The sequence below is a fragment of the Caenorhabditis elegans genome, chromosome IV, assembly GCF_000002985.6.
Source record: "Caenorhabditis elegans chromosome IV".
NCBI classification, from domain to species: domain Eukaryota; kingdom Metazoa; phylum Nematoda; class Chromadorea; order Rhabditida; family Rhabditidae; genus Caenorhabditis; species Caenorhabditis elegans.
The window spans coordinates 15,053,374-15,074,669 of NC_003282.8; the positions used below are offsets into that span (position 1 = coordinate 15,053,374).

The following is a 21,296-nucleotide window of genomic DNA, read 5'->3' on the forward strand; positions in this document are numbered from 1 at the left end:
GGTGATAAAGAGAGGTTATAGGTAGGAATTAAGGGGTTTTTATACCCAGTAGATCAGACGTCAATAGATCATTTGTTTTAGAGTTTGATATTTAAGGAATGTTAAGGAGAATAGGGGGAATAGGATTTAGTTGAATAAGAGCTAAACAATTGAAAATAAGTTTGTATAGAATGGGGGATGAGTAAGCTTATTTTTATGACGAAGCAAAGTTATGACGAAATTAAATCGAGAAAGGTATTAAAATTACCATTTTGTATAGTTGCCTTGAAATAATCGCGAAACATCAATTTTTTGGAGTTTTTTTTTCCATTTTTAGCAAGTCAACTAAATATTTTTAGAAACGCATTTGATTTAAAGTGGCGTAAAAACAGTAGGAAACATTTTCGTGAAAAACCGTAAAAGGTAATTTTTCAAAAAAAAAAGCGTTACCCTACTTTCGTCCACCATGAGCTCGGCGGCTTTTGATACTCGGCTCAAATGGTTTTTTCATTATAGAGTGATTAAAGCCTTTCTGGTTTCGAAATACATGTGTTTCACAAAAACATGCTGCAGCAGCCGACACTTCATGGGATCAAATTTTAGTTAAATTTACAAGCGTCAGTAGTCCCTCTAATTATCGCTCAATAGCTCAATTGTTTTAGAGTTTGATATTTAAGGAATGCTAAGGAGAATAGGGGGTATAGGATTAAGTTGAATAAGAGCTAAACAATTGAAAATATATTTGTAAAGAATGGGGGATGAGAAAGCTTATTTTTATGACGAAGCAAAGTTATGACGACAATAAATCTGAAATTCGCTCCAAATGACATGTGCCTTTGAAGATAGAGGTACGATATTTATTTGAACAATAATTTTTCTGCTATTTTTACACCACTATAAATAAATATAGTTTCTTCAAAAAATATGATTAAAACGAAGTGAAATTCAAGCACCAAATCGAAAAACCACAACCCGAAAAATTTGCTGTTTCGCTATTATTTCAAGACCACTGCAAAACTTACTGTTTTTGGTTTTCATCGTAAAACAGCATTTTTGTTTTCATCGGAAACAGCAATTTTTTGTGTTTTTTTTTGCATTTTTGCATTTTTAGCATAAGTCAACTAAATATTTTGAGTAAGCTTATTTTTATGACGATAATCTGACAAAGACGAAGGCATTTATGACAAAGTTAAGACGAAAATAAATCGGAAATTGCGCCTTTAAATATAGGTACGGTATTTATTTGAACAAATATTTTTTTGCTGTTTTTACGCCATTATAATAAATATAGTTTTTTCAAAAGATTTCAATGAAAAGAATAAAAAAATCTCAACCAAAAAATTGCTGTTTCGCTATTATTTCAAGACCACTGCAAAAAGTATCGCTAGTATTAAAATTTCCATTTTGTGCAGTTGTATTGAAATAATCGCGAAACAGCAATTTTTTGGATTTTTTTTGTGAATTCTTAGCATTTCACAACTAAATATTTTGGGAAACGCATTTTATTTATAGTGGCGTAAAAACAGTAGGAAACATTTTTGTGAAAAAATGTAAAAAGTAATGTTTCAAAAAAGCGTTACCCTACTTATGTCCACCGTGAGCTCGGCGGCTTTTGATACTCGGATCACTTTTTTTCATTATAGAGTGATTAAAGCCTTTCTGGTTTCAGAATACATGTGTTTCACAGAAAATTTTTGCTGCAGCCGACACTTCATGGGATCAAATTTCAGTTAAATTTACAAATGCAGGTATACCCTCTAATTATCGCTTAATAGCTCATATGTTTTAGAGTTTGACATTTAGGGAATGTTAAGAAGAATAGGGTGTATAGGATTAAGTTGAATAAGAGCTAAACAATTGAAAATAAGTTTGTATAGAATGGGGGATGAGTAAGCTTATTTTTATGACGAAGCTAAGTTATGACGAAAATAAATCAGAAAATGCTCCAAATAAAATGCACCTTTAAAGATAGAGGTACGATAACTATTTAAGATAATATTTTTCTGCTGTGTTTTACGCCACCATAAATAAATTTAGTTTCTTCAAAAATTTGATTAAAACGATTTGAAATGAAAGCAGCAATTAAAAAAACCTCAACTCAAAAAATTGCTGTTTCGCTATTATTTCAAGACCACTGCAAAAAATGCGAAATTTAGTGCTTTGCGCAGTTACGAAGCTACTTATTCTTAAACTTTTTTACGTGAAAGGATTCTGGTATTTCCTGGCATATTTACTGGTATTAAAACTTCCATTTTGTGCAGTTGTATTGAAACACTCGCGAAACAGCAATTTTTTTGAAGTTTTTTTAAAAAATTCCTAGCATTACTTGACTACATATTAAAGAAACGCAATTGATTTATCGTCGCGTAAAAACAGTAATAAAAAACGTCTTAAAATAAATTTTTCAAAAAAAACGTGAACCTGTAAAAAATGTAACCCCGGAAAAATGCTATATGGATTTCCTCAACTTTCGTCGACCATATGCTCGGCGGCTTTTGATACTCGTTTCAAATGTTTTTTTCATTATAGATTAATTGAAGCCTTTCTGGTTTCAGAATACCAGTGTTTCCCAGAAAAATTTCGCTGCAGCCGACACTTCACAGGATCTAATTTTAGTCAATTTTACAAGCGTCGGTAGACCCTCTAATTACCGCTTATTTTAATTAAAAACTCACAACTTGAATATTTCAACGTGAAATGTATAAAAATTATAAATTGACCTTTTCCAAATAACCATTCTTATCTTCCCACGTAATCTCTGATCACAAAAGTTTCGCCATTCTTCAATCATTTTTACATTTTCCAGACTTTAAAAGATAAGTTTAAAAACAAGAAAGCGGACTAAAATATGTATTCGATGACTGATTACGAAACAAAATCACTTCATAAATCAAATGTTTCTGAATCATTTGACAATCTCAGTCTCAGTAATTGGACGGTAAAGGTAGGTCATTGCAGCACCTGGCATTTACCGGGTTCTACCTGGCACCGGGCAAATTTCGGGTGCTAGAGCGCCCGACATCTGACGGGTTTGGTCACTTATCACACATTGGGCTGTGAGTGGCGGAACCCGTAAAATGTCCGGCGCATCAATAGAATTGAAACTTTTTAAGAAGGATTCTCCACCAGCTTCCAATGATGAGGAACCATGCAAGGAACCCCCTATCACAAAATCTCTCAGTTCAAATGCTCTTATTCCGGAATATTTCAAGAAAACCTGCTTGTCTCCTAAATCAATAGAGCTTCGTGTAATATATGATGCTCCCACATCGCAGTGAGTTACGCCCGACGTTTCACGAGTTCCGCAATTTACCAGAGAATTACACGTAATCCGCAATATGTCGGGCGCTTCCAAACGTGCACTTTTGAAATAAAGACTAGAAAAAGGACTGAAAATTTTCAGAGCAACCTATCACTACTCGGTCACTTGGGATGAGGAATTTGAGGCGACTGAGGTCTCGGTAAGCCCCGCCAAGATACATCAAGGCTAGTGAAAAGCTTGCCGGAAATTCTTTTTCTGAACAAATAATAATTTTAGAAGAATTTACACCTGTCACTTCAAAATGCGATGGTCCTTGTCAAAGAGAGTTCCCATCAAATTTGCTGAACACTATTGGAAGGTATTTCTTGGATTTACTGTTTCACCAGTTTTATATCATAGAATCTGTGAAACAGAAATAATTATATCATCATTCAGATGTGACCACTACCTCTGCACTGCATGCTATGGACTTGTAAAAAACTCGGATGGAACTAATGGATGCAGCTCTCGACAATGCTTCTGGAATGGGGAAAACTCCGAGACGGAGATCTGCCAAAGACCAAGAGCTCGATCTATTTCAGAGATGAGGTAAGCCCGAAACAGCCCGAAACTCCCGGAGCATTTTGAACAAATTTCAGTTCAAACAGTTTGTGCTCAGAAGACTGCTCTCTGTTTTCCATGACCCTTTCTGTCGTTTCCATAATTCCGATTCAAGACAATTCAAAAATAAGAACAATGTTGGTTGTAGTTGAATCAATTGAAGAATATGGAATGTGCCAGTAAGAATTTATATTTTCTTTTATTTCCATATATATATTTTTTTCCGTTTTAGTACCTACGTTGAACTGAATATGAATCCATCCCTCAAACTAATGGATGCTATTCGGAAATTACTGTATCGAAAACGGAAGATATTTGAAGATTATCTGCCCAAATGTAGTCTGTACTTTGCAGTCATTATTAGTAGTGAGAAAGCAAAAATTCGTCGAGTTAAGAAGAAGTTTTGGCCGAGTTTGTTGCTTATGGATATTCCGAAACTGTAGGTTTTTGATTTTTAGCGGCCGACAAGTTGTTAGTCTTGTTTTTTACTATTCGCGCTCGACATCTACCGCGTTCAGATAATGAAATTCACCCCGGCAGATGTCGGGTGCACTTGTGTTTTTTAAATTCAAAATTACTTTTTTTGCAGTGGAGATCGTATCACATTGGTATTGGATATGGGTGATTATGTGAAGAAGGGAGCAGACATCTACTTTAAATGATAACTTGTGATGCAGTTTTTAAAATAAAGCGATTTGAATTTGACATGTACATGTGCTTTTCATACTTTTTTTCGCGTATCGGAGTTCCAACGTGAACAGGAGATTCATCAGTTAGAAATTAGAAGTTGTATTGTCAGCAATGTGTTTTTTTTTTTTTTGTACAACTCAACTAGGTAAACCCAGGAAGTGCTCCGGTTCCATTATCTCTTCCCCACGGAAATAATCGACTGCGAAGCGCAGTTACAGATGCGCAGTGTGGAGTGAGCAGTGCTTTGCCGGTTTGTAATTATATAATCGGGAACCTTCTCTCTAATTTGTATTTTTTTTCAGTTTGAGCCGAAGCTCATAGAGGGTGCTCGTGGAGCCGGTGTATTCTTGAAGTTGCGTTCGAACAACGTGGGCTGGGCGCAGAACAAGATGAATTTGCTGGATTTTTTATACAACAAAGCTGAAACATTGGAGGAAATTGGCGCCCTGAACAAAAACCTACCTGATGTACCACCGTTAATCAAGACTATTGGTGTTTTCGTATTCTTCGTCTCTTCTGCTCATACTGATGGACAAGCCTACCACGCTGCTGATGGTCTTTCCCCGTGGACTACAAAATGTTAGTTGCGTTTTCTAGATGCATTTATATGAGGTTGTCGTTAGCGGTTGAACTTTGAAAAATTACAGCAGGCGTTGGTGAAAAAACGAAGAGAATGTACATGCGCACAGAAAGAACATGTTCAACACTGGACGAAGAAAACGGTATCTTCACAGTTTCGAATGATCAAATCACTCCATCAGAATATATATATATATATACCAGCCGCTGACCGCGCCTACGGCGCGGGCAACGACTGGCACCATTAAAAGTATTTGACACACATACCTTCAATCACTCAAAAAATTTCTCATCATGAAAAAAACTTGAAACACTTAAAACGCGGTTTACTGGCACTGTTACATGTATGTATTTTTCTACGACATGCATGTTTCAAAAATTCACAGACAGTATGAAAACTTTCTGTTACTTTTTGACCAAGACAGTAACCTTACAATACCACTACAGTACCTTGACATTATCCTCCACCGACTCCTAACCCAATACCTCTTCAAAGGACGAAAAGTCAAATTTTCCAAAACTACAGTAACCCTACCGTATACCTACAGTACCCCTATAGTACCACTACAGTACCTTGACTTGATCCCCCATCAACTCCCAAATAACTACCTCTTCTAAAGCTCTAAGCTCAATTTTTCTGAACATTCCAGAATTTTCTCGATTTTTCTAGAAAGTTCTGGAACATTCCAGAAATTTCCCGACTTTTCTAGAAAGTTCTGGAACATTCCAGAATTTTCTCGATTTTTCTAGAAAGTTCTGGAACATTCCAGAATTTTCTCGATTTTTCTAGAAAGTTCTGGAACATTCCAGAAATTTCCCGATTTTTCTAGAAAGTTCTGGAACATTACAGAAATTTCCAGATTTTTCTAGAAAGTTTTGGAACATTCCAGAATTTTCTCGATTTTTCTAGAAAGTTCTGGAACATTCCAAAATTTTCCCGATTTTTCAAGAAAGTTCTGGAACATTCCAGAAATTTCCCGATTTTTCTAGAAAGTTCTGGAACATTACAGAAATTTCCCGATTTTTCTAGAAAGTTCTGGAACATTCCAGAATTTTCCCAATTTTTCTAGAAAGTTCTGGACCATTCCAGACTTTTCCCAATTTTTCTAGAAAGTTCTGGAACATTCCAGAAATTTCCCAATTTTTCTAGAAAGTTCTGGAACATTCTAGACTTTTCCCAATTTTTCTAGAAAGTTCCGGAACATTACAGAAATTTCCCGATTTTTCTAGAAAGTTCTGGAACATTCCAGAAATGTCCCGATTTTTCTAGAAAGTTCTGGAACATTCCAGAATTTTCCCAATTTTTCTAGAAAGTTCTGGAACATTCCAGAATTTTAGAATTTTCAGAAAATTTCAATTTCCCGCAAAAATATTTTTCACAGAAAATTTAAATTTCCCTCCAAAATATTTTTCACAGAAAATTTAAATTTCCCTCCAAAATATTTTTCACAGAAAATTTAAATTTCCCGCCAAAATATTATTCACAGAAAATTTAAATTTCCCGCCAAAATATTTTTCACAGAAAATTTAAATTTCCCTCCAAAATATTTTTCTCAGAAAATTTAAATTTCCCGCCAAAATATTTTTCACAGAAAATTTAAATTTCCCGCCAAAATTTTGGGTTTGGGTCTCACCACGACGGGTCTCGTCACGATGGGTCTCACCACGATGGGTCTCGCCACGATGGGTCTCACCACGATGGGTCTCGCCACGATGGGTCTCACCACGAAGGGTCTCACCACGAAGGGTCTCGCCACGAAGGGTCTCGTCACGATGGGTCTCACCACGATGGGTCTCGCCACGATGGGTCTCACCACGATGGGTCTCGCCACGATGGGTCTCACCACGAAGGGTCTCACCACGAAGGGTCTCGCCACGAAGGGTCTCACCACGAAAGGTCTCACCACGAAGGGTCTCACCACGAAGGGTCTCACCACGAAGGATCTTACCACGAAGGGTCTCACCACGAAGGGTCTCACCACGAAGGGTCTCACCACGAAGGGTCTCACCACGAAGGGTCTCACCACGAAGGGTCTCACCACGAAGGGTCTCGCCACGAAAGGTCTCGCAACGAAGGGTCTCACCACGAAGGGTCTCACCACGAAGGGTCTCGCCACGAAGGGTCTCACCACGAAGGGTCTCACCACGAAGGGTCTCACCACGAAGGATCAAACCACGAAGGGTCTCACCACGAAAGGTCTCGCCACGAAAGGTCTCTCAACGAAGGGTCTCACCACGAAGGGTCTCGCCACGAAGGGTCTCACCACGAAGGGTCTCATCACGAAGGGTCTCACCACGAAGGATCTTACCACGAAGGGTCTCACCACGAAAGGTCTCATAGGTTTTTTATAAGTAAATGACTTAAAAGTAACAGGTTTTCCAAAAAATGGAAATTACAAGTTCATCAAAATTTGACTGATTGATTTTATTCCAGATAATCAATCTACCGGTCATTGTGAATTCACAGAATAAATAAGTTCACAACATTATTTTTCACTATTCATAAATGGCAACATTTATTTTTTAGTAGAAAACAGGTTTAAGCGTTTTTTTTTTTGCTCTTCAACACTCAATTGTTGCTTCGGTTCAAGCTTTTTGTCATTTTCTGCTTATTTTTCTGCATATTCATGGCGTTTCAAAAATTCCTAAATCTGAAATTCCCTAAAAATCCGAATATTGGAATTTCATATTCACAAAGGTTTATTCATAAGCAATTTCCAATATTAAATGCAATTTAATTAAGATCTGTTTCACGTTGTCGACAAGTTGGTCAGCCTTATTTCTTCATGCTCCGCTTTATTTTTGCATTCTTCTCCTTTCTTTTTTTCTTCGCCTCCTGGAAATACATTAATTAATTGATTAATCTCGAAAAGTTTCTATAAATTTGAATACCCACTTACATTCTTTTGGTCTTCTGTCATGTTTGCCCGCCTTTCTCTTTCTCGCTCATTTTTAATTAATTTTTTTCTGCCGCTTCACCTTCTCCTTAAGACGCTCCTCCCCCTATAGGCTCAATATATTTCTTTGTGAGCGATTAACAAATACATTAATTTTGGTGATAAATAAAAATTTACAGATTGTAAACGCTGAATAAAGGGGGAGGGGAGTGGAGAAAAGAGCACAAGAAATTGAGAGAGAGAGCGAGAAAAAAAAAGAAAAGAAGGAAGGACTGCAAAAGGACTGGAAATTGTTTTAAAAGATTGTTGGGATGGAGGAATATAAATTGATTTGTGCGGAAAACTTGCCAGATAATCAAAAATGACACCGACTAAGAAAAAACTCAAAATATAGCAGACACCAAAAAAGGCTGCATCTCGCTATGTGCCTTCTATTAATTTTTTAGTCTTGAGAAAAAAATGTGAGTAAAACATGTTGATCAATATTGTTCGATTTACGAAAATTTATTTGTAGTGAATCATAAAAATCGATCAAAAGGTTCAATTCGTCACTTCAAGTTGAGTTCTCTGAAATAAAATAGTTTTTATCACATTTTTTTGGAATTATTTTGTCACTAAGTGATCAAAAAAACAATAATTCAAGCGTCTCAAAAATTCTATCTGAAACAGTAATTTTCTTCAAAAAAACGAACACTTTGACAAATCTCCGAACTCTTCTCCAAACCTCTCTACAGTTCTCAACATTGTCGTGAGCCGCTCCTGGAACCCATTCTGGAGCCACCTGCAATTTCGAGCAATTAATTATAATTTAAGAATTTGATGGATATGAAAACATGCAAAATACTGATTACGGTTAAGCTTTTTGTTTTACATTGACAACTGAACAAGTGGGTGCAGTGAACAAGAAAATATCATAAGCTACATATTAAACAACTACACTGAAACAGTGGAAATTTTTTTTCTGAATTTTTTCATGTTGCTTTCAATTTTGATGCCTAAATATTTTGCTCACAAGATAGAAACGACCACTTTTCCGCAGACCCAAATTTGGCCCCAAAAACAGGAATTTTGCAGAGCACCGGACATCTAACGGGCTCGGCCGCAGCTGATGCATAGTGTGTGGTGAAGCCCGGAAAATGTCGGGTGCTGTTCATTTCAAGTTTACCTTTGTAATTGCCCGTTGACAAATCAATTTTCCGTGTTCAACTGGCACCGTTTTGTCCGCTTTCCCATGAATAACAAGAATTGGAATTTGAATTTCGTGAATCTGAATTACTTTTTTTTCTAAAAAAATTTTAAAAAAAGTTTCAACCTTATCAATAGTCACAAATCGATCGATACAACACGTCTTTTTCTCCAAATGTTTCGTCCTTCCCATCATTCCACCAATTACTCTTAATATCGATGTGGGCGGAGCTTGAAGTATTACTCCGGCGGGCTTTTGGTCCTGTTCATGACGTAGTAGTTCTATGGTTGCAGCTGAGCCAATGGAATAGCCGAGGAGCACTATCTTTTTTGGATCCACACGTTTTTCAAGGGTTATGTGCTGAAACAGGGAAAAATTGAAGAGAATATATTTGAAAGCAATGGAAAACCAAACCAACAGTTTGTTTAAAATCTCAAAACATTTATAAAATACCTGAAACGGTAATTTTTCACAAACTCTATTATTCTCAAATATTGGTCAATTTTGGCTCAAAAATGATTTTTTTTTCAATATATAAAAAGTTACCTCGTAAATAGCTTGAATATCAGAATACAGATTGGATTCACTTGCAATACCTCCACTAATACCGTAACCAGTGTAATCATAACTATAAACTTCACATCGATAGAATCTTGCAATGTCAATCAGTGATGGAATTCCAATTAAATGATCCGATAGATCTGAGCCATTTGGATGAGAATATAGAAGAGTGAAACGAGGTGCAAAACCATCTGGACATCCTACATACACACATCCTATTTTCTGCAATATTTATCGATTTGCCACTAAAAATATAGATTAATGCAAAATTTGAAAACTAGTTGAAACAGTCAAAAAGTTAAAAACAATTATTTTAGTGAATTTTTTCTCTTTTTATAAAAGTAATTACGACAATTAATTTGAGATTTTTTTTAGGCCGCCTAAAAACAAGAAAAATTTGGAAACTGGTCAGTCACCAGATACCGACTATTAAAAATTGATACTTTATGAAAAAAGTACGCTCAAAAAATTCCAATGTTTTCAAAAAAGATCTCCCTCATGTAATGTCATAGCTTTTTTTTCCCAAATACACAAACTTTGTGAAACCGACAATAAATTTAATGTGAAACCACTTTTAAATCAACATAGATTATGTTTCAAAAATTACAGTTTCACATTTTCCATATATATCTATAAAATAATTAGGTATTAGTCAATACTCCACTGTACACCCCCTCCCCCACTCACATTTTTATTCTTCGTCTTCAACACAAAACCTCGAACATATTTGACGTCATCAGCACACGGATGACTCAATCCAAATTGATAATATTCTCCAATTACACATTTCTTTGCTTTTTTCAACTTTTTCAATTTCTTTTTTCGGTTTTGCATAAGAATTGCCTCGGCTTCATCGTTCACCTCAATTATGACGTCATCTGGTGGAGGTTTGAAGAAATAATATTCACGACGGGGTGGCCAGAATGCGGACTGTAATTTAAATTTATTTGAGAATTTTAAAATTTCTAAGAACTTTAAAAATCTAATAAATAAAATAAAAACTAAAATCTTAGAAAGTCGTTTCATAAACAAAATGAAAATTGTTCTGCTGTTCACATGTGCATTTTATTGTGAAAAAATAAAACTTTCTCAAAATTTTGTGATAAAATTAAAAAATAATTTGCCTGGGTCTAGAAAACTAGAAATATTCAGACAGTTTTACGGTTTTTTTTTAATTTGAAAAGTTTTCTGTTTCAAGAAAAATATAAGTTAACTACTGAAAAATTATCTGTTCGATCTATAGATGACATTCAAAAAATCTAATTGTGATTTGCTAACTTAATGCGAAATTAAACATTTTTGTAGCCCGACATCTGCCGGGTTTTTCCTATGAACATATCCATTCACAGAACCCGCCAACGGTCGGGCGCTACCCAAAAATTCAAACTCACTCTCTGAATAATACAGCAGCACGGTGGACAGCAGGCGACAAACACGACATGTTTAACACGATGCCATGTACCTTTAAATCTGTCAAATGCGTCAGTGATACGGTAGCAACGTGGCAATGGACATACACAGATTCGCTGCAGTTTTTTGGCTCTGAAAATTGGAAGAATTATGGAAATTTTAAATAAAAATTTTCGGTTTCAAAGTTGACGTATTTTCAGAATTATCTTTTTCTGATGATAAAGACTGTATATTTTTTGAGTTATCAATATTGGCAGAATAATTACAGAGAAACAAAGTAGTGTAAATTTTAGAATTCAATTCTTCATACCTGCATTTTTCAATTTTCTCCAAAAACCAATCCTCATCTCTCAGTGTTCTATCATTCTTCACTACGTCTGCATCGACATTCACAGCTCCTTCTTCAAGCTCGTTTTCTGGAAAAATGAATCACATTTTATCTTTTTTGGACAGCGCAATTATAGGCCAATTTCACTATTAAAAATCAGTTAAAATAATCAAAATTTGAAAATATTGTGAAACCGACGACGTGCCCGAAGCTTTAATCTAAGTACAAAGAAGCTAGCCAATGAAGAAAAACTGCTGAATTGAAAATTGCTGGTAATAGACTTGATAAATGACTTTTGACTTTTCGAAACTGTCGATTTTTTTTTGCATTTTCGAAAAATATTCTGAATCAAAATACCTTGGAATCACAAAAAATTGTTCTTGAAAATATATTAAAATGGATTCAGAAAAACCAAATAATTTAAATTGAAATTCCCGCCCACTCACTTTTGTACTGTACTCTTCTCGATGAATATCCAGACAGAATCACTGCGTTTCGATGATTTTCACTTCTATTTTCTCCGTCGATTTTCAATTTTTGAGAGGTTTCAGAGAATTCTTGCGTTTTATCAAGTGATAACAGAGATTTGTTTATCGATTTTTGACGAGTAGGACTTCTATTCGCTGGAACGGCTGTAATTATGATCTCATCAAAAAAGAAATGAATACGAAAAGTTTGAAACAGTAATCTTTTGTTAAAAACTTTTTTCTGACAAATTCTGAAACTGCAATCAAAACTCAAACTTCCTCTCTGTAAAAGCAAAAAAACTTACATTTTCTGGACTTTTCCTCAAACAACTTGACACCTGACTCCACATTTTTCTGCTTCGGATCTTTATTTGATTTCGACATTCAAGAAAATTAATTTAAAAATATTGAGAAATGATTCAAAATTTGTTTTTTATTTCAAAATGAACAAGCAAAATAAGAATAAAAAAATAAGTAGACTTTGACGTTTTGAATAGAAACATAATGAACTTTGGCACAGTGCCAAGTTGTGTTTATATGTTGTTATTAGTGTTGGTAACTGCTACAGAAACTGCTGTAGTATCTTCGACGCGCTGAAATTAAAAAAAAACTTAAACTAATAATTTTTATGATAAAATGAAAATTACTGTTCCATTAAAAAGCAATTTCCGGAACCCTTTCCGAATTGTGTCGTTTATTGTGATGTAGATAAGAGCCGGACAGCCGTGATTTACACACCAACAGTACTGACCTGGAAAATTGAATTTTCGGAAAAAAATGTACTGTTTCAGAAAACCAACTTAAATGTTTTCGAAGTTTGGGTGCAATTCGATATCTTGACAAGTCACAATTTAGTTCTTCAAAAAAAAAAACAAGAAATAATCATTGTTTCAAAACTTTGAAATAAATTCATTCAATTTTTTCGTTTGTTTTTTGGCCTATGATGATGCAAAGAAAACTTCATATTATTTTTCGGAAAACGGAGATTTTTTACTGTTTGAAACTTTTTGAATTTTAAAATCCGAATTTTATTTTTCAGAATTTAAAAATGTTCTCCTTTTTTCCTAACAATTTCCAAAACATTTTTCAAATTTTAAAACTTCCCCTCAAAACCTACCTAAAAGTAAAACCCAGGGATCCGGTGTGATAAGTGTAAAAGAGTTGTAAATCAGTGCACATGTAGTGTTAAAGAAACAAATTATTATGCATTGAACAAGAATCTGCAATTTTTATTTTTTAGTTTTTAGTGAAACAGGAAAATAAAAAAAATATTTCAAAAAAAAAATCCAACTCACCGCAGTGGAGGCTTTCGACTTCTGTCCTCTTGCAATTTTTCTCACTTTCAAAAAATAAATGACATATAACAAAACCATCGCCGTCACAAAAATCCAATTATGCCATCCTTGAGATCTATTCTTATAATATTCAGCTGCTTCTTTACTGGGCTCTTTTTCAGAAAATGGATCTGGAAACCATGCCATTCCACCAGAATTGAAGCATAATGTTGGTGTAAAGAATACATAATAGAAACCGTAAATAATACTAAGAATTATGGAAAAATATGCAAGTTTTGCTTCGATTAGGTCGGAATATTGGGGAAGGGTTATGTTGACAATTCGGTTGATGAAGAGGAATAGGGTACATGCACAGGATGTACACCATGTTGCTGAAAGATAAGAGTGGGTTACTGTAGGATTACTGTCGGACTACTGTAACCAAATTATGCATTTACAGCGGGGTTATCCGTTACTGTTACAGTCTTTTTGAGAAATTACTGTTTGCTTGAAGTAGTAGGACGATTGTAGATTTACAATAAAATATTGTTAGGTGATAGATAACTTTTGAATGAAATCAGTGAACGATTAATATTGGGTTACTGTGGACTGTATCAAAGCTAACGTAAAAAAATCCAGTTTTAAAAAGTAGTAAAAATAAGAAGTTGGCATGTTTCATGATGTCTTCAGAAATAAGCTAATGCCGATTTCACTATTATGTAGGCTATAGGAATTCCCATGAAAACTTACTCAATACAATTGTGCCAGTTATATAAATGAAACTCGGATAGGAACAAAACACGGCTCCTTGAATAAATAGACTTCCACTGATGAAACAGCTGCACACTGAAAAATATTTTTACTGTTTCAGAATGTTGATTTGAACAATTTGGATAATTAACTGCAATGTGAAGCGAGATTGTTCAACAAAATATTATAAATTTATTAATTAATCAGAGTACGCGATCGACCTTCATAAGTAACTAAAATACACAGAAAATTTGAACTTAAAATTGATAAAAATAATAATTGAAATTTTTTTTTGAAATGTTTCAATTAGTTTTTACATGTTCTTTTGAATATTTCCTTAAATTTTGACCAAATTGAAAACAAAAACACAAATGGAAAAAAAATTATTTTGGGTATCAAAAATGAGAAAAAAACCTAAACAGTTTAAAATTTTCAATTATAAAAAAAAAATACAAAAACTTTGAAAGAAATGAATTGTAACAAATATTAATTACATTTTTATTGTTGTATTGAAAACTGGAAAAAATTTATAAAAATTGTTTCAACTGTTTCAGAATGTTGATTTGAATAATTTGAATAATTAACTGCAATTCGAAGGTCAACAAAATATTATTATTAATTTCTGATTGTGAGAGATTGTGTTTGACCCTCATAAGGAATTGAAACACACATAGGCACTGAAATTCACACGTGGTATTAGACTGTCCCATTACAGTTTCATCTACAAAAATGCGGGAATTTGTTGGCAGAAAAATTGTGACGTCATCACGTTCTTAACCATGCAAAATCAGATGAGGTGCCTGCGTCTCACCTTCCGCATTTTTCGAAGATCAAAGCAAAATGGGACTTTATAACTCCACGTGAGTTCAAAGTTATTTTGAATTTTAACAAAATTGAAAAATGTGTGAATTGTTTCAATTAGTTGATAATTTTTCTTTGAAGTTTTCATTAGGCATTTCCATAATGAAAATACCCTTCGATAATAATTTTTCATTGCTATCAAAACAAAAAAAACCTTAACAGTTTAGAACCTAAAATGAAGCGCACCTTGTTTATTGAACTTAAAATGTGGTACATAGTTTTCAATTATAAAAACTGTGAAAATGAAAAAAAAAACGTTCAAAGATGAATCGTCACACAACTCTTAATTAAATTTTTTTATTGTACTGAAAACTGGACAAATATAATTAAAAATTTTTCAACTGTTTCAGAATGTTGATTTGAATGCTTTGGCTAATTGACAGCGTTAAACAGGACTTAATCTACATACTGAATTTTGTTAAAGAGCAAAACCTTAAATAAACTCAATGAAACATACCAGTAGCAATCATATCAATAATTGACAGAAATACAATAATTTTATAGCAAGAATGCCTTATCAGCTTTGTTTTAAAAATTAAATAAATAATCGGTGGATACAGAAACTCGATAAAAACTCCAAAAATCATAATAGAATAACCAAGAAATGGACGTTTGACTCCAGTTTCAAACCATTCAGATTTCCAACTACAATTGTAAAAAGGAATTGCTTCAACACTACCGTAGTACAGAAGACGATTCATTTTCATAGATTTTGGTGGAAATTTTTGATTTATATAGTCTTGATCATTGCTGTATGTTTTTGTGATTTTCCATGAATTGAAATTCCTAGAAAAACATCAAAACAAATATATTTTTCCAGTTATGAAGTTCTCTTGAATACCATCAAATTTTCTATAAAATAGACAATTCAAATGGAAAGTCTAGACCATTTTTCTGATAAATTGGTAACTTGACTTCCTAAGTTACAAAAAAATAAGTTTTCAAACCTGCTCTATTGACAAACCACCGTGAACTCTACTAGATAGTTGTGTGTTAGTTGGAACCTAAATATTTGTTCAATTTTTAAACAATTTAAAGTAAAATCCAATCGTTTTTAAAACGATCACAAAATTTGAAATTTCAAAAATGATTTTTTTTTCAAAAATAAAGACTTCCTTTACAATTTTTATATAGTTTTTTTAGAATATAAAATGAAACATTACATTAGAATGAAGTTGGTCAATATTATACTGAGAATTTAGAAAGGAATGGTAACTTCATTGATTGGCACACAAATATTTTTACATTTTTGATGATGTCTTATAAGTTTCAAAAACTTTACTGGTTATTGTTCGAGACATCGTGGAAAAATAAAATTGACATTCAAAATGTGATGTACAGAAGCAATCACAATGCAACATTGGAAAAAATGGATATCACTGGTGGAAATTGGTTTTTAAATGAATTTACTGTTTCAAAAAGTTTCTGAAAATGAAAGTTAAAAAATCCAGTAATGTTCTGAGTTCTATATTGGGAATTAATTTTGCATTATTGATTCAAAAAGTAATATTTTCGGTTTTCTGAATTGAAATTTACCAAAATTATCTTACAGTTTCAAATGTTTATCTTAATTTTCGAAATGATCAAGTGTTGTTAGTCATCATTTGACGTAACTATTCTAAAGCTATTTTTTGGTAAAAAAAAATGTTCTGTTTCTGCATTAGCTCTTAAGATTAAACATTTGAAATTCATCATTCTCTTCACATCTCTGTCTCCACAATTTTTTTCAATAACTTGCTGCAATTATTCATGTTCCTAAATTCCATGAAAACGTCTTCCATTCTGACATCCTTGTTATTGGCACAAAATGGTGTTGAATAAGAGTAATTTGGGGAGAAATGGCGAGAATAAATAATGATGGTTGATGGATGTCTGATGATGACTAAACTTCCGTGAATAGAAGGAGTAAATAATCAAAGATTTCTGGTCGAAAAGTGTTTAAAAGGAAATTTGAAATCGTCTAGTATGGTGATCTACAACAAAGTTTTTACTGTTCCTTCCGGCAATTTTTTGTTAGAAAAATGTATTAAATGAAATTTAAATAACATATTCTAAAACTAATAAAATGTATTAGTTTCAACTCATCAATCCCGATCATAAAATTTCTGATATAAAATTTTTTCACTGTTTCCAGCTTTTTACATAAAACAAGAGTTGAACGTTGTTCCGTTTTTTTTTAACTGTACATTTTCCATAGAGTTAAGCAAAAAATTTGATTACTAATGCCAATTTTTATCACTAAAACTATTGAAAACTCATTGAAAAGTGGAGCGCATATAATTTCTGGACAATTCTAGAAAAATTTGAAATTTCAAAAAAAATTTCCCTTTTTTCTAGAAAGTTTCAAATCCTTTTAACTTTTTTATGAAGATATGACAGTTTATTTCATTCGTCAATACACTCACAAGTAACTAAGTCACTAAGTATGTCACGAGTATTAATGGATGAAATAAATTGTCATATTTTCATAAAAAATTAATGATTTGAAACTTAAAAAAAAAAAAAAGAAAGTAGTAAAACTAAAAAATTACAATCCATATACTGTAGATTTCAAACAGTAAATTTTCGAAATTTTGAATTTTGGTGTCATATAAGTTAGTAAGTTAGTGTTGTATACCACCTTCTAGAAAGAGCTGAATCAAAATAGCAACTATTTCACAATTATCAATATTTTCCAAACTGAACTGCATTATACGTTGGGTAGACACAGAAAACGGCTCCCATCATCAAAAGGTGAGTGATAAGATATGCAGTTGCAGTCATCAATTTTAAAAATATTAAGATCTTGTAACACATATTCTGATAAAATGAATATCAAGTAGAAAATTGGAAAATATTGAAATTTAAAAACAATTATGTTTCAATCAGTTTTCAAAAAAAAAACTTTTGCTTTTAGAATGCAATTTTAAGATTCTCTCTATTTTTGTTTAAAAATTGCAAAACTGATTGGCCTTTTACGTTCGTATCTAGTTTCCTAGTTTCTAGTAGTTCCAGTTAGTAGAACTAGTTTTCCAGATAATCTACCAAGAAGTTTTTATACAAAATTAACTTTCGAGGAAAAACAGACAGAGGATTACGAGGACCTAATTCATCGTCCATAGAACATCATTCAGAAGCAGGTTTTTTTTGTGAATTTAAGAAATTCATTTTTAAACTTTTTTATGATGACAGATTGTGTCTATATTTGTTTCAAGAATTTAAAAATAATATTCATTAAAACGTAGTCTTATATACCACCTACTAGAAACAGTTAAAGTTATGTTTCAGAAAAACGTAAGTCCGCTTGAACACTTTTTTGTAATTAAAGTTTTATAAAATTTAACTAAAAAAGCGGTATCAAATGTTGAAAATTCTTTGAAAAGCTTGAAAATTGTGAAAAATTTTATATTCCATGAAAACGTTTTTAATATTGTGCGGAAATAAAACAATTTTGAGATTTTCGAAAAAGTCGTTTTTTCGCATTTTTTATACTCATTTTAAATCAAATAAAAGCACAAGTCAATCTATTTGAAAACTACAAAAGCTTGAAAAAATAGAACCCGAATAAACAACAAAAAAAACATTTCAAAACTAACTATTTCAAGTTGTTTTTAAATAACCGAAAGAAAATAACAGATATTGATGCCCTTCGTTGTCATGGAATCATTTGAAATTGTATTACATTGATGAAAGTAACTTGCCATTTTTTGTTACAGCCTATTTCAAGCTGTTTTGAAATTGACAAAAAAAAACAAAAGATATTAGATATAACTAAATCAAGAACTAATCATATAATTGTTCTAGACAGTTTTCAGTAAATCTTTTCAGCTCACGATGAAACAGTGCCTATTTTTCCAGAGCTACCATCAATTTAAAATTTCTGTACTCAAAAAGCTTGGAGAATCGTGTTTTGTGTGCCTTTACGAAGAAACCATTAGTTTTACCAAAAAATCAAACAACCTGATCTATGTATTTCCATTAAACCTTTGTCTACTTTTTCCTTAATTCCTCACAATCCTCCTTAGCCTAATTTCTTAAGCTTTGAGCCTGTTCAAAATAATACTTCTTTTGTCTCTAGGGACATTTAATATTACTTATTTAAACAGGGTCACATGTACTTTTGAGTTAGTTTCTAGTTTAGTTTGGTAGCCCTAAGAGTTTAATTTTACAGTTTATTTGAAATGTTTTCAATAATAATTGCTGTTTCGTGTTTCTTGTTTAGTTGTTATGGTTTATTGTTAAAATATTATGAAAAGAAACAAGCAGCAACTTAGTAAGTTTTCAAACTATGGACGCTTATAAAATGATACTGAAACATTAATGTGTTGATCTTGATAGTATCTACAGAAAATTGTCAAGAAAGTATTGAAATTGAAATTTTTGTTTTCCCATTTTTTACAATGTGTTCGGAGCTTAAATTCTTACATTTTAATCGGTCAAATTTCAAATTTCAAAAACTTATTGCCCTAGATGTAGATTCATTAAATTGTTTTTTTTTCATAGGTGTAACGACACTGTGAAAAATGGAATATTTGTTAATACGTTGAATTTTTGTATTCAACAACCCTTTACTGTTTTGAATTTGTTTGAAAGATCACACTACTTTGATTCTATGATTCTTCTCTTTTTCTGCCAAGTTCCCAAATACTTTAACCCAAAAGTCTAATCTCTTCATCAGAAGTCGTCATAACGAAACAATACATCTTTTGTCAGATGTAGACTAGACTATTCCCCTATTTAAATGATTGCTACGTATTTGCTACGCAGTTTCAACATTTTTTCTCCACAATTTCGACTGTTTCTCCATGTTGGTAAATCAACGTGTACTTTTTGAGAATAGTGGTTATCATAAATTGGTGAAAAATTTAAATGCAATTTTTGTTATTAAAACAATTTTATACAAACAAAAAAAGACAGCCCCACTACAAACTTGATTAGCCAAATTTCGGTAATCAGCTGAAAATATCCCAAGAGCCTGTAAAGAGTCGGGTGCTTCTGAAAAACATTGCTGATTCGTGGTACATTAAATGTGTGTATGTACCTTCTTAATCTTTAAAGATAAAGCCTACTACTGTACCTGAATAAACGTAATAATATATTCTCTATTCGGGAGATGACGACATGTGCATAACTAAACAAAAAACTTTGATAAAAATTGCACTAGGAGTAATTACTTAAAGAAAAATAGAAATGCTTATAACATAAGCAAGAACAGGGACTTTTTTTATGAAACAAAATTTTTTCAGGAGTTCAAACATGCAAAAAAGCTTTGAATTACTCTCAAAAATTACAAATTTTCCTTTTTACAAATGGTTTTTATGATCTTGTTATCATCTGTTAAAATAAATGCAGAAATGTTCTTTCGTGCGTTTTCAAAAAAAAATAGATATGCACCTTTCGGGCTCCGTCATCCAGATTGCAACTATACAGATTTGTTTTAATTCACTCAGGCTTTTTCTACATTTTTTGCTGTTTCGAAGTCTACTTAATAAATGTTCAAAAATTATGTACTTTACTTCCCAATTTCTGCATGACTGACTTAATCCGCAATTCTAAAACTGTTAATGTACCTAAAAACATTTAAAAATACCCCCTAATCTACCCTCTGTATTCTATTAAATGCCTTTACCTCAGACCTCATGGCATTTTTCTTATTTGTAAAGATATCATAAGGTTCAAGTAATTTCGTATGTAGATTGATTCTGAAAGACTCGGATAGTGTACGACTCCTGCCTGAAACCTACCCGCCGCCTCTTTTTTGCATTTTAACGTTAATTTCCAAATTTCGAATTTTCTCATTAAAATTTTTTTTTATTAAGTTAATAAATGAAAAAAAACCACGTATGTTTTAGCATAAGGCTCGGATTAAGGCGAGAGGCAGATGGAGGTCGCCTTGAAGTCAGGCAGGCAGGCGTTTTTACGCCGCCCTAGCTGAAAGTACTATCAGTGCCCGACATCTCACGGGTTTTGACGCCGACCTCAACTGCCCGCTAGATGTCGGAACACATAAGAACAAGGCAAATCAGAGTATATTTCTCGAAACCAAGAAGAAGCACATATTATTCGAATTAGTTTTTTTTTTGGTGAAATCATGTTTCATCTAGTTCACTTGATTTGGCGACTTTGTCTAATATCGTTAACTAAAAAATAAAAAAAAATTGTTGAGAAAAGAAAAAAGGAAACAATTTGATAGTCTCTGAATTTGTTTTTCTCAATGAAAACTTGCTCAATCGGTCCTGCTACAAATACAATTCAAAACATCTAAGTAAAGATGTATATGGCCAGAATTTGAATACTTGCATGATCTCCTCCCAAGTGATGTTTCTTATTTAGTACCGTAAACCCTGAGTCTAATCCTAATCTCCTACCTAAGCATGTTTTCACCGACTTAATCTGATCTGTTTTAAGTTCATCATAAATGCGTATACATTATATATTCTCCGCTTAATTTCTTTTGGTAGGTTTATTCAGTA

The 21,296-nt window shown here is 32.9% G+C and overlaps 4 protein-coding genes and 71 non-coding genes across 75 annotated transcripts; 44 read left to right on the top strand and 31 right to left on the bottom strand.

The window, feature by feature from the left end:
* Positions 1 to 216: 216 nt before the first annotated feature.
* 21ur-9940 lies at positions 217 to 237 on the bottom strand. The gene has a single exon (NR_061556.1).
* Positions 238 to 303: 66 nt separating this feature from the next.
* Positions 304 to 324, bottom strand: 21ur-214. The gene has a single exon (NR_061557.1).
* Positions 325 to 907: 583 nt separating this feature from the next.
* On the top strand, positions 908 to 928 carry 21ur-12149. The gene has a single exon (NR_061558.1).
* Positions 929 to 1,010: 82 nt separating this feature from the next.
* 21ur-9375 lies at positions 1,011 to 1,031 on the top strand. The gene has a single exon (NR_061559.1).
* A 258-nt stretch (positions 1,032 to 1,289) lies between these two features.
* 21ur-11609 lies at positions 1,290 to 1,310 on the top strand. The gene has a single exon (NR_061560.1).
* Positions 1,311 to 1,348: 38 nt separating this feature from the next.
* On the bottom strand, positions 1,349 to 1,369 carry 21ur-8695. Its single transcript, NR_061561.1, has one exon.
* Position 1,370: 1 nt separating this feature from the next.
* Positions 1,371 to 1,391, top strand: 21ur-7826. Its single transcript, NR_061562.1, has one exon.
* Positions 1,392 to 1,437: 46 nt separating this feature from the next.
* On the bottom strand, positions 1,438 to 1,458 carry 21ur-1665. Its single transcript, NR_061563.1, has one exon.
* Positions 1,459 to 2,135: 677 nt separating this feature from the next.
* On the top strand, positions 2,136 to 2,156 carry 21ur-2120. Its single transcript, NR_061564.1, has one exon.
* A 41-nt stretch (positions 2,157 to 2,197) lies between these two features.
* 21ur-5046 lies at positions 2,198 to 2,218 on the bottom strand. The gene has a single exon (NR_061565.1).
* A 539-nt stretch (positions 2,219 to 2,757) lies between these two features.
* On the top strand, positions 2,758 to 4,546 carry Y41E3.19 (RING-type domain-containing protein). The gene is made up of 8 exons (NM_001083260.2): positions 2,758 to 2,923; positions 3,093 to 3,253; positions 3,383 to 3,465; positions 3,518 to 3,599; positions 3,677 to 3,829; positions 3,880 to 4,020; positions 4,074 to 4,280; positions 4,431 to 4,546. Exons 1-8 carry the CDS (start codon positions 2,828 to 2,830, stop codon positions 4,501 to 4,503), a joined length of 996 nt encoding a protein of 331 aa, NP_001076729.1. The 5' UTR covers positions 2,758 to 2,827; the 3' UTR covers positions 4,504 to 4,546.
* Positions 3,200 to 3,220, bottom strand: 21ur-340. The gene has a single exon (NR_061566.1).
* 21ur-14510 lies at positions 3,661 to 3,681 on the top strand. Its single transcript, NR_061567.1, has one exon.
* Positions 4,547 to 4,894: 348 nt separating the features above from the next.
* 21ur-12313 lies at positions 4,895 to 4,915 on the bottom strand. The gene has a single exon (NR_061568.1).
* A 5-nt stretch (positions 4,916 to 4,920) lies between these two features.
* On the top strand, positions 4,921 to 5,321 carry Y41E3.13 (DUF7747 domain-containing protein; the record flags this gene model as incomplete). Its single annotated transcript, NM_070419.2, has 2 exons — positions 4,921 to 5,110; positions 5,179 to 5,321. 2 exons carry the CDS (start codon positions 4,921 to 4,923, stop codon positions 5,319 to 5,321), a joined length of 333 nt encoding a protein of 110 aa, NP_502820.2.
* Positions 5,322 to 6,087: 766 nt separating this feature from the next.
* On the bottom strand, positions 6,088 to 6,312 carry Y41E3.460. The gene has a single exon (NR_061569.1). It is a non-coding gene; the product is annotated as an Unclassified non-coding RNA Y41E3.460 (non-coding RNA).
* Positions 6,313 to 7,900: 1,588 nt separating this feature from the next.
* Positions 7,901 to 7,921, top strand: 21ur-420. Its single transcript, NR_061570.1, has one exon.
* Positions 7,922 to 8,125: 204 nt separating this feature from the next.
* On the top strand, positions 8,126 to 8,146 carry 21ur-6461. Its single transcript, NR_061571.1, has one exon.
* Positions 8,147 to 8,495: 349 nt separating this feature from the next.
* Positions 8,496 to 12,380, bottom strand: Y41E3.18 (Serine aminopeptidase S33 domain-containing protein). Its single transcript, NM_001028291.4, has 10 exons — positions 12,265 to 12,380; positions 11,939 to 12,124; positions 11,475 to 11,580; positions 11,146 to 11,296; positions 10,442 to 10,684; positions 9,740 to 9,976; positions 9,320 to 9,553; positions 9,173 to 9,274; positions 8,700 to 8,788; positions 8,496 to 8,574 (listed from the first exon to the last, which is right to left on the bottom strand). The coding sequence occupies exons 1-10, from the start codon at positions 12,341 to 12,343 to the stop codon at positions 8,556 to 8,558; spliced, it is 1,446 nt and encodes a 481-aa protein (NP_001023462.2). The 5' UTR covers positions 12,344 to 12,380; the 3' UTR covers positions 8,496 to 8,555.
* On the bottom strand, positions 8,609 to 8,629 carry 21ur-7813. Its single transcript, NR_061572.1, has one exon.
* 21ur-1202 lies at positions 8,887 to 8,907 on the bottom strand. The gene has a single exon (NR_061573.1).
* Positions 9,493 to 9,513, bottom strand: 21ur-10672. The gene has a single exon (NR_061574.1).
* On the bottom strand, positions 9,496 to 9,516 carry 21ur-15309. Its single transcript, NR_061575.1, has one exon.
* Positions 9,586 to 9,606, bottom strand: 21ur-11337. The gene has a single exon (NR_061576.1).
* Positions 9,589 to 9,609, bottom strand: 21ur-6434. The gene has a single exon (NR_061577.1).
* Positions 9,978 to 9,998, bottom strand: 21ur-12554. The gene has a single exon (NR_061578.1).
* Positions 9,979 to 9,999, bottom strand: 21ur-912. The gene has a single exon (NR_061579.1).
* Positions 10,237 to 10,257, bottom strand: 21ur-6556. Its single transcript, NR_061580.1, has one exon.
* On the top strand, positions 10,407 to 10,427 carry 21ur-1436. The gene has a single exon (NR_061581.1).
* Positions 10,411 to 10,431, top strand: 21ur-15361. Its single transcript, NR_061582.1, has one exon.
* 21ur-10715 lies at positions 10,987 to 11,007 on the top strand. The gene has a single exon (NR_061583.1).
* 21ur-5835 lies at positions 10,991 to 11,011 on the top strand. Its single transcript, NR_061584.1, has one exon.
* Positions 11,384 to 11,404, top strand: 21ur-6858. The gene has a single exon (NR_061585.1).
* 21ur-4242 lies at positions 11,621 to 11,641 on the bottom strand. The gene has a single exon (NR_061586.1).
* Positions 12,110 to 12,130, bottom strand: 21ur-8068. The gene has a single exon (NR_061587.1).
* Positions 12,381 to 12,492: 112 nt separating the features above from the next.
* Positions 12,493 to 15,545, bottom strand: srt-48 (Serpentine Receptor, class T; the record flags this gene model as incomplete). Its single annotated transcript, NM_070420.3, has 6 exons — positions 12,493 to 12,552; positions 12,607 to 12,710; positions 13,077 to 13,179; positions 13,255 to 13,625; positions 13,984 to 14,079; positions 15,302 to 15,545. 6 exons carry the CDS (start codon positions 15,543 to 15,545, stop codon positions 12,493 to 12,495), a joined length of 978 nt encoding a protein of 325 aa, NP_502821.3.
* Positions 12,787 to 12,807, top strand: 21ur-6162. The gene has a single exon (NR_061588.1).
* 21ur-1341 lies at positions 12,788 to 12,808 on the top strand. The gene has a single exon (NR_061589.1).
* Positions 12,890 to 12,910, top strand: 21ur-2597. The gene has a single exon (NR_061590.1).
* 21ur-2278 lies at positions 13,424 to 13,444 on the bottom strand. The gene has a single exon (NR_061591.1).
* On the top strand, positions 13,949 to 13,969 carry 21ur-14495. The gene has a single exon (NR_061592.1).
* On the top strand, positions 13,950 to 13,970 carry 21ur-3096. Its single transcript, NR_061593.1, has one exon.
* 21ur-1833 lies at positions 14,141 to 14,161 on the top strand. Its single transcript, NR_061594.1, has one exon.
* 21ur-13974 lies at positions 14,327 to 14,347 on the top strand. The gene has a single exon (NR_061595.1).
* On the top strand, positions 14,574 to 14,594 carry 21ur-3920. Its single transcript, NR_061596.1, has one exon.
* On the top strand, positions 14,575 to 14,595 carry 21ur-9161. Its single transcript, NR_061597.1, has one exon.
* Positions 14,940 to 14,960, top strand: 21ur-4919. The gene has a single exon (NR_061598.1).
* 21ur-503 lies at positions 15,231 to 15,251 on the top strand. Its single transcript, NR_061599.1, has one exon.
* 21ur-3414 lies at positions 15,232 to 15,252 on the bottom strand. The gene has a single exon (NR_061600.1).
* On the top strand, positions 15,509 to 15,529 carry 21ur-12861. The gene has a single exon (NR_061601.1).
* Positions 15,546 to 16,133: 588 nt separating the features above from the next.
* 21ur-3039 lies at positions 16,134 to 16,154 on the top strand. The gene has a single exon (NR_061602.1).
* 21ur-11150 lies at positions 16,137 to 16,157 on the top strand. Its single transcript, NR_061603.1, has one exon.
* A 141-nt stretch (positions 16,158 to 16,298) lies between these two features.
* On the top strand, positions 16,299 to 16,319 carry 21ur-2103. The gene has a single exon (NR_061604.1).
* On the top strand, positions 16,302 to 16,322 carry 21ur-14968. The gene has a single exon (NR_061605.1).
* Positions 16,323 to 16,441: 119 nt separating this feature from the next.
* On the top strand, positions 16,442 to 16,462 carry 21ur-8894. The gene has a single exon (NR_061606.1).
* A 77-nt stretch (positions 16,463 to 16,539) lies between these two features.
* On the top strand, positions 16,540 to 16,560 carry 21ur-6601. Its single transcript, NR_061607.1, has one exon.
* A 1,336-nt stretch (positions 16,561 to 17,896) lies between these two features.
* On the bottom strand, positions 17,897 to 17,917 carry 21ur-6495. The gene has a single exon (NR_061608.1).
* A 109-nt stretch (positions 17,918 to 18,026) lies between these two features.
* 21ur-2581 lies at positions 18,027 to 18,047 on the bottom strand. The gene has a single exon (NR_061609.1).
* On the bottom strand, positions 18,028 to 18,048 carry 21ur-13809. The gene has a single exon (NR_061610.1).
* Positions 18,049 to 18,462: 414 nt separating this feature from the next.
* On the top strand, positions 18,463 to 18,483 carry 21ur-10047. Its single transcript, NR_061611.1, has one exon.
* Positions 18,464 to 18,484, top strand: 21ur-1791. Its single transcript, NR_061612.1, has one exon.
* Positions 18,467 to 18,487, top strand: 21ur-3661. The gene has a single exon (NR_061613.1).
* A 98-nt stretch (positions 18,488 to 18,585) lies between these two features.
* Positions 18,586 to 18,606, top strand: 21ur-3563. Its single transcript, NR_061614.1, has one exon.
* 21ur-1555 lies at positions 18,598 to 18,618 on the bottom strand. The gene has a single exon (NR_061615.1).
* Positions 18,619 to 19,069: 451 nt separating this feature from the next.
* On the top strand, positions 19,070 to 19,090 carry 21ur-14498. The gene has a single exon (NR_061616.1).
* 21ur-4064 lies at positions 19,071 to 19,091 on the top strand. Its single transcript, NR_061617.1, has one exon.
* Positions 19,076 to 19,096, bottom strand: 21ur-7727. The gene has a single exon (NR_061618.1).
* A 343-nt stretch (positions 19,097 to 19,439) lies between these two features.
* Positions 19,440 to 19,460, top strand: 21ur-8725. The gene has a single exon (NR_061619.1).
* 21ur-215 lies at positions 19,455 to 19,475 on the bottom strand. The gene has a single exon (NR_061620.1).
* Positions 19,476 to 19,621: 146 nt separating this feature from the next.
* 21ur-3390 lies at positions 19,622 to 19,642 on the bottom strand. Its single transcript, NR_061621.1, has one exon.
* Positions 19,643 to 19,663: 21 nt separating this feature from the next.
* 21ur-740 lies at positions 19,664 to 19,684 on the top strand. Its single transcript, NR_061622.1, has one exon.
* Positions 19,667 to 19,687, top strand: 21ur-8738. The gene has a single exon (NR_061623.1).
* Positions 19,688 to 19,972: 285 nt separating this feature from the next.
* On the bottom strand, positions 19,973 to 19,993 carry 21ur-3884. Its single transcript, NR_061624.1, has one exon.
* Positions 19,994 to 20,339: 346 nt separating this feature from the next.
* On the top strand, positions 20,340 to 20,360 carry 21ur-1002. Its single transcript, NR_061625.1, has one exon.
* A 907-nt stretch (positions 20,361 to 21,267) lies between these two features.
* 21ur-8991 lies at positions 21,268 to 21,288 on the top strand. Its single transcript, NR_061626.1, has one exon.
* Positions 21,289 to 21,296: the final 8 nt, after the last annotated feature.